This window comes from Silene latifolia, chromosome Y (genome assembly GCF_048544455.1).
Source record: "Silene latifolia isolate original U9 population chromosome Y, ASM4854445v1, whole genome shotgun sequence".
NCBI classification, from domain to species: domain Eukaryota; kingdom Viridiplantae; phylum Streptophyta; class Magnoliopsida; order Caryophyllales; family Caryophyllaceae; genus Silene; species Silene latifolia.
Genome location: NC_133538.1, coordinates 59,798,688 through 59,807,638, shown reverse-complemented (window position 1 = coordinate 59,807,638; position 8,951 = coordinate 59,798,688). Strand labels below are relative to the sequence as shown.

Here is an 8,951-nt window from a genome sequence, read left to right as displayed (position 1 = left end):
ATGCTTTAATTGTTATTATTGTATGTAGTGTTTATTTTTAAATTCTTATAGTTAACAAGAGGTCAGACATTTCAACATATACAATGAATGTAGTGTTTATTTCTAAATTCTTATAGTTAACAAGAGGTAAAACATTCCAGCATATACAATGATGAAAGTAATTATGAAATAGTCCTTATTTTCTAAAAAAAAAATTTGGTGAAATGTGAGAGGTTTTCATTAATAAAAAAAAGATAATAGTCAATTACAACATCATTTCAAATTTTCTAGTACTAGCCACAACTAAAGTAAAATATCAAGTCTAGAAAGCCACTGCTGATCTTGGCTAGTAACAGGTTGTTGGATCATCTGACTGATTCGAGCATGAATCAGCCTCTTCAAATCTTTCACAATATTCCTAGGCATTGTTAGCTGCAAGTCCATTCGACATTTGTTTCTCTCCATCCAGATGGTGTACCAGCAGGCCAACTTTGCCATTCTGCAAACATGTTGCTGCAGTTGAGAGCAACTCCTATCAGGATACAATTTAAGTTGCAGCCAGGTCTCAATCTGTCCCATAATTTGCTTGCTATATAAGCATTCTTCAAAAACATGGGAATGTGTTTCAATGCCATCTTCACACAGCACACAATCCTTAGAGGCACGTATCCCATGAGCATGTAACTTTTCTCTAGTATTGAGTGCCTTATGGGAAATTAACCAAGCTATAAAGGCATGCTTAAGGATATTCCATCTATCCCAGACATCGGAATACCAGGACACAGGTGGGTGTTGATCCTGTATCCAAGTATAACCAGACCCAACTGAGTAGCCTTTAGGATCAGCTACCCAGCAGTTATCCACAAAACCAGCATTCATTTTGATCCTGATCTTACAGATGTTCCTCCAATTCCAATTGGAGTCACTAGGAGGCACATAAGTAGACCAGTCAGACCCTTTCAGATAAATATGATCAATCCATTGAACCTAAAGTCTATCAGCCTTAGTGTAGATCCAATTTACAAGCTTCCCAACAGTAGCAATGTTCCAACTTTCAGCATCCTTCACACCCAAGCCTCCAGATTTTTTACTGCAGCAAACAGTGGACCAAGACACAAGAGGAGCCCTCTGGTACTCTGTGCCCCCATCCCACAAATAATTTCTGCATATAGCCACAATCCTCCTTATGATCAGTTTAGGAATCAGAAAAATGGAGGCCCAATAATTATGAAGAGTATTGAGGATAGAATTAATCAAAATCAGTCTGCCTGAATTGCTAAGCTTCTTATCCCTAATCCCTCTTATCCTAGTGACAATCCTTTCCACCAAAATATTACAATCCTGCTTTGTGAGTCTACCAGGTTGGATAGGTATGCCAAGGTATTTAAAGGGTAGACAGCCTTCTTGAAAACCTGAGATTTGTAAAATATCATGTCTCAGGTCAGCAGGAACCCCAGCAAAAACTACTTCAGACTTAGCCTCATTCACCACCAGTCCAGAAATAGCAGAAAATGTAGAGAAGGCTCTAAGCAACCGCATAATAGATCTAACATCCCCTCTACAGAAGAGTAACAAATCATCTGCAAACAGCAAATGAGTCAATTTAAGGCTTCTACAAAGAGGGTGAAATCTGAAGAACCATTTCTGAGTTGCATACATCAGGACCCTTGACAAGTACTCCATACAAATTGTAAAGAGCAAGGGAGAGATGGGGTCCCCTTGCCTTAAACCTCTTTTTCCAGCAAAATATCCAAAATGAGAGCCATTCAGATGAAGGGAGAAGTGAGGTTGTAGGGAAATATCCGTAAAATTCCCTTAAATTTTAGGACTATAACGTATCTTTAACATGTGATTATTGTCATAAACGAAAATTACAAGAGAAACGATAAAGAATAAGAATTAACCTCGGGTCCTTTGTGAATACGGCCTAAGAACAGAAATCAATATAGATTTCCTCCTAATCGTTACACCCAAGACCGTCTGAGACTATGCCCCTTGTGCTAGAATGTACTCTCTAATTGCCTTGCAATATTGAGAGAGTTTTTGTGAGTTTTCGATGTGAGATCTAGGTTTCAGAGAAAATGCCTCCAAAAACCTAATTTTTGTGCAAATGAATATGCTTAGGTCAAAAGGAGAGAAGCCCTCTCCTTTTGTTCATATGGTTCGGCCGTGGGTTTTACAAGGGAGGGAGTGGGCTTTCACTTTCTCCTTATTTTTAACTCGTGGTCCGACTTAAAATGCTAAAATGTATATGACGGGATTTTATTATAAATTGTCATCAGTTATCGGTTATTAAAATATCAACTAGCAACATGACTCAGTCGATATATTAATACATGTCTGACAATAACAATATTGTATAATTAATCAATTCAATATACATTAATTAAATATAACCGTTTATATTTAATTTACGAATTAACCGCTTAATTCACATTAGCTTACATCTTCTAAACACTCTACCTCTTGCTTAATTGCTTTTTACCTATAACACATCTTCATCCTCTTGGTTTATTCGATAAATGCAGATCAATATTCGATAAACTCAAATTAACACTTGATAATGAAAACCTTCAATTGTAAAGATTGTGTTTATGCGGGTGCTGAAACTAAACAATTAAAATGAGATTGTCTAGATTTCTTCACTAGCCATACATCTTGTCCACGTTCTCTCTGCTACAAAAATGTCAAAAAATTGACCCCGATTTATAGCCTCTTTATTCTTAACAATTTAAAGCCGTGTTTACTTAAGAGTCTCCGCATTCCTATACAAATGCAGATCCAATTACGTGTTTTCCAATCTCTCATCAATGTTCACTGCTAAATGAGTCTGATACCAGTATTATCATTTACTAAGCTACCACCTCCACCACAATTATCTGATGATTTCAAATCCCTAAACGACTTAACCGAATCAAGTACGTCTGCTCCTTATTCAATCACCCACCTCGCAATCAACCCATCATCAGCGGGACCTACACCATCAGTGGGACCCACCATCGCCATCACCGCCATCAGTGGGACCCGCACCATCACCCAGTCCAGCACCATACTACCACCATCGATTTTAATTTCAAGCATGCTTACCAAAACATGCTTTTATCTCTGATGTGAAGGACTTGCTCGAATTTGCTTCTAAATCCATGGCTTCCAATTGGTTTCTCTGTACTTGAAATCGCAAGATTTTTGCTAATTAGTTTATCAATTGAAGAAATATGGGGAAAATGATGAATATGTGATGATTTGAAAGTAGGAGGAATTTAGAGGAATGCGTTTTCACAGGAAGATGGGGGCATATTACCCCATCAATGGCGAGGGGTGGTTGTCGGAGTTTAATGGTAGTGGTGGTGATGCGGTGGTAGTGTTGGTGGTGGCAAATGGGATGAGTGAATATAAAGCAAGAAGATGAAGATTAGGGATTAGAAGGTTATTTATGGGTAAAAGGAAGAGGTAAAGTGTTTAGAAGTTGAGAACTAACGGTGTTATGACGGAGAGTTGCTAAGGGTATTCTGGGAAAGAAAAAAGTAAATACAAGGGTACCATATGTAGAAACTTAAAATGAGGGGTACCATGTGTAATCGGCCAAAGTTCGAGGGTACCATGGGAAATTTCCGTTAAATAATTATCTCAACATCGCGTTTGACTAATTATTAGTCAATAACTTCGACTAACTGCTTAGTCATATTAGGCATCAACATGACTGTATTTTCATACCGTCACATCTCTCAAACGTATCCTATAGGTGTGACTTTTAGGGACCGGTTGATCACCGCCATCAGTATGACAATAACGTCAAACTTATCTAGCAAGCCAACCGTTATTGATAAACGTGGACCAACTGATAATAATACAAAAGTATACCCTTTGATCCTTTTAGAGATTTATATGTCATTGCACTAACTGTGGAGGACACCAGTCCCAACAGAGGTGTCCTCACACAAGTCAAAACCAGATGTTTAAATTTTGCAGGGAAGTTCAAGGCTGTCAACATCAGCTCTATAAAGTTCCATTCAATGGAATCATAGGCTTTTTGTAAATCCAGTTTAAACATGCATCTAGGAGAGGCATTACCTCTGTTGTACATCCTTACCAGGTCCTGTCATATAAGGATGTTTTTCAAAATACTTCTACCATGAATAAAAGCACCCTGATTCCTACTTATAATGTCAGGAAGGACCACAACCAATCTAGCACACTGAATCTTCGAAATAGTCTTGTAAATGACATTACAGCAAGCAATAGGTCGAAAATGTTTTACACTAGTTGGTCTGTCAGTCTTAGGTATGAGAGTAATCATAGTAGCATTGATTTGGGTGAGCAGCTTACCACTATCAAAAAAGTCTAAAACAGCAGCACAAACCTCATTGCCAACTATGTCCCAAGCATCCCTATAAAATTGGCTAGTAAAGCCATCAGGTCCAGGGGACTTATCCTTAGGGATGCTGAACAAGTGTAGCTTAACTTCCTCTACTGTGACAGCTTTACTCAGCACATCCGAATGAGCAGGACTGCAGCATTCCCCCAGTCTGACTACCCTATCATTAACAGGAATAGTGCTCTTCTGTGATCTCAAGAGGTCCAAATAATAATCCAAGAATGCCTGCTGAATTTGAGACCCCTCAGTACAGTTCCTACCATCCTTATCCTCAATGCTAAGAACTTTATTCTGCATCATTCTTCTTTTGATTGAGTTATGAAAATAAGCAGTATTCAAATCACCTTCAAGAGACCATTGAATCTTAGATTTCTGAATCAGAAAGCTATCCCTAGCTGTCATCAGGTCCCTCAACTCATTAGCCACCACCAACTCCTGTTGCATCATCTCCATATCACCAGGATGGTCCACCAAATCCTTCTGAATTTTTTCCAAAAGAGCAGCAGTGAGAGCTGTGCTATTCTCAATATCAGAGAAACAGTCTTTATTAAGAGCTTTAAGTCCAGGCTTCAGTGCTTTCAACTTTTTAACAACAGAAAACATTTTAGTCCCCTGGTAAACCTGACATCAGATTTTCTTCACACAATCATGAAACAACTCAGATTTCCCCCACATGTTGAAGTATTTAAAGCTTTTCCTTCCACCCATGTCAGCTTTCTTGTTAACAATTGTGCAAGGGCAGTGGTCAAACACTCCTTCAGGGTGGAAATGAGCTAAGTAGTCACCATATTCCATCATCCATTCATTATTACCCATCACCTTATCAAGTCTACTGTATACTCTATCCACAGGGTTCTACTTGTTAGACCATGTGAACATAGCCCCAAGAGAGCTCGCAGTCCTCATCACAAAGACAGAGATACACATTCCTGAAAATGTTGCATTTCAGCTTCAGAAGTATTACCCCCAAGCCTCTCCACTAGGCTCAGCACAGTGTTAAAGTCCCCAGCCCAGAGCCAAGGTTTATTACAAGTCAAAGCAATATGCTTCAGGAAATTCCAGAGTTCAACTCTCTCATATAAATCATTATGAGCATAAATCATAGTAAGAAGAAAGCTATTATCATCAGTCCTAGAAGTCGCTCTCATGTGAATATATTCAGCATTATAAGCTAGGACATTAACTATGAATAGCTCAGGTTTCCACAAAACCCAAATACGACCTCCCTTATGCCAGTTACTATTAGTAGTAATACTCCAGCCTTCACAAAGAGAGGTATTCTTATTCAAAAGATTCCTAAGCTTTATTTTTGTTTCCAGTAAACCAAATAACCCTACACCATTATTATGCAGAAACCATTTAACCAATTTTTGTTTATTAAGATCATTTAAACCTCTCACATTCCAAAAACCCAAATTATGCATGAGATGATTGAGAAGGGGGATCTTTACCACTCTGCATCACTCCCCCCCTAAGAGTAGTGCCATTCAAAGCATCTAAGAAAGAAAGAGGTCCTTTTCTATCAGAAGCTATTATCTCAATAAATCCACCCTGCTTATTGAGTTTCATGATATGCATAGCAGGAGTAGTAACACTAGGTCTTACCAGAGGAGGGAACCCCTCAGGGGAAAACACAATTGAACGTTTAGCTCTAGGGGGATCCACCTGTTTTTGCACTGGCCTCCATGCTTGTCTCTTTTGTTTCTCAGGAGGGGGATTTGGTTTTCCTTTTAGTTGGACCTTAGGCTTAGCCTTTCGACACTATTGTTTGTCATGGTCAAATCCCTTACAACCCTCACACGAAACAGGTCTCCATTCATAAGTCACCTGAACAACTACTACATTCCCAGTTTCATCAAGGAATTGAATTTTGTCTGGTAAATGTTGGTCCATCTTCAATTCAACCAAGACACGAGCATAACTCAGTCTCTTTTTTTCAGTAGTAGCAATGTCCTTTCTAACAAAGTTACCCACAAGTCCTGCAATAGGCAATAAACAGTCCCCCCAGAACTTCAGAGGTATTCCTATTAACCGCACCCAAACAGGGACCATATCAATTTTTTCCTTCACAAGGTCTACATCTACACTCCAAGGCTTAATCACTATAGGCTTGTTATCAAAGAAATAATAACCAGCATTCAGAAGAGAAGACATCCCAACAGGCGTAGTAAACCTGACTAAGAAAACGCCATTCTCCATGAAAGAGACCTTGTCTATACCAAACTCAGACCAAGCTTGATATACATAATCCTCAACAACTTCCATAGGAGGATTAGTCCCTAAGATATAACAATAAACAGATTGGTTCCAAAATTCTACCTCAGATTTTATGTCATCCGGAGTGAACTTTAGGAGATCCAACTGTTCCTCCTCCTCAACAATTGTCTCCATAACTATGTTTTTGCCACCCTGACGAAGCAGCCATCTAGAGTCTTGTTTGTCAGGCACACCCTCGTCAAGGTTAAGAACAGGGATACCCACAATAGACCCCAAAGACATTGTCTTTCTCGCATCACCAGTTTGAGACCCCTGTGTAGTCTCTTTAGCACTGACCGTCTGCGGAACTTTCTCAGTTGTCGCATTCACCATCCCCTTATTTTTTTGATTTTTTGTGTTAGTAGTAGTTCGTGGGAGTTTAGAAGATGAAGCTAAAGGTGAGAATTAATTATCAGTAAAGGTCATGATAGCCATGGTTGTTAGAGCTGCACAGAAAACTAGGGTTAAAGTTTCAGGTTTTTTTAGGGTTTTCTCTCTCTATCTCTAACATTTTTTCATTTTCATTCTTCTTATTTTCTAAAATTGTATTGCATATATAATATTATATTTAATATTAATATAGGGGGGGGTTTAATCATATTGATATTCAAAGATCGATCGAGAACATCTATATGAGGTCGTAAAAGAATATCTATCATAAGATGTTAATGGTGCACCACGTCGATCGAGTGACTATTATCGTAAATTAATAAAGAGATTATTTATTATCAATATGGGTTCTATTTGGGTAGTAGGATAAAAAAACGTACGAAGTTAAAGAACTAGACTTCAGTGGAAAAAGCGAAATAGATCAACCGGGAGTTTCCTCTAAGCTAAGCGGCGTAAGCAGTCGACATTCCATAAGTTCCTTCGACCAAGATCATGGGTAATTTGTTGAGTAAGCTCTTATAAGAGATTAAACTTTATTTTTTAGCAATTTTTTAATTTTAAGAAAATCTAACAACTTTAGATCTGATGAAGAAATATAGAATTGGAAGAAAATATGATAGACTATTTGATATTGAACACGAGAAGATAACTTTCTTTACAAGTAGAATACCACAAGAAGTGGCATATAATCATATAGATCACACTTTACCATTTTTCTGAGTATTATATCATTACATAATTGAACATTATAAATACACTTTTGAGCGATATACTTAATAATTAAAATAAAATAGAATGGAATAATATATAGTGTATGATGATGATGAAGATAGGAAATTGATTTACTTTTATATTTGCGGTATAATTAAGTAACACCAACTTATTTTGTACGTAGTTTACAATATATATTTGACACAAACACTAAATTCTCACTGTAAATTAAACTCTATATACAATTTACAAAAGTCTATTTGGGACTAAACACTTCTCTGAATAATGGTGTCTCAAATAAATTTATTGGGACACCTATTACAATTTGAGATAAATATGGTACAATGGTTGATATTAACAGTAAAATGAGTATGATTGTTATGAAAACATGTACAAAATGACGAGTTGGGATCCTCATTTATCTCTCACATAATAATTTTATATTTTTTTTTATCATTTCGTACTCTTTTTCCTTTATTTTCTGTGAAGAAAGTTGAACTGTTAGATCTCCGCAAAATGAAATCTACTCTGTTGAGAGAAAATGGATCCTTCATTGGAGAGGATCCTAACTGCAAAATGACGTAGTTATAAGTAGTCATATAGAGATAACATCAATAATAAAAAGGGTACGAAAAGTAGGTTGTTCATTCACGGTTCGGTTAACCGAACCGCACCGTCTGTACGGTTAACCGACTATACGGTTCGGCTAAAAGGCGAACCTTAACCGAACCTTTTCAAACGGTTTATTTCAGTTCGGTGAACCTTTCACAACGGTTCGGTTTAGCGGTGAACCGTGAACCGTGAATCATTTGTTAATGATTCCACAAAAACAGAATAAGGAGCTTTTAAATTGGTTTTAATTCAAAACACCATAAACTTTCTTGTGCAAGAATCGACTTTTGGGCAATCAACATAAATAAACATCGACAATAAACTGAAATTAAAGCTAAAGAATTGACTAAAAGAATAATCAAATTAATACATGAATTAAAATAAAACATTGACAGTAAAAAATAGAATTAAAGCATGATATAAAACATCTAATGAAAGCCAACATTCGAGCATATGAAAATCGACCCAAGTAAACTAAGTTAAAACTGAAAGTAAAGTTAAAATGAAATAAAAAATCGACAATCAAGAACACTTGCAAGTTTTGTCGAGATTGAATGGCAGTGGAAAGAAGCGGTGCAACGAGAGGAGGTAGGAGACGGTGGAAGAGGAGGTAGAATGAGGCGGCAGA

General features: G+C 37.3%; 1 protein-coding gene across 1 annotated transcript; it reads right to left on the bottom strand.

The window, feature by feature from the left end:
• Positions 1-282: 282 nt before the first annotated feature.
• On the bottom strand, positions 283-858 carry LOC141628150 (uncharacterized). The gene has a single exon (XM_074441325.1). The coding sequence runs from the start codon at positions 856-858 to the stop codon at positions 283-285; it is 576 nt and encodes a 191-aa protein (XP_074297426.1).
• Between the last annotated feature and the right edge of the window lie 8,093 nt (positions 859-8,951).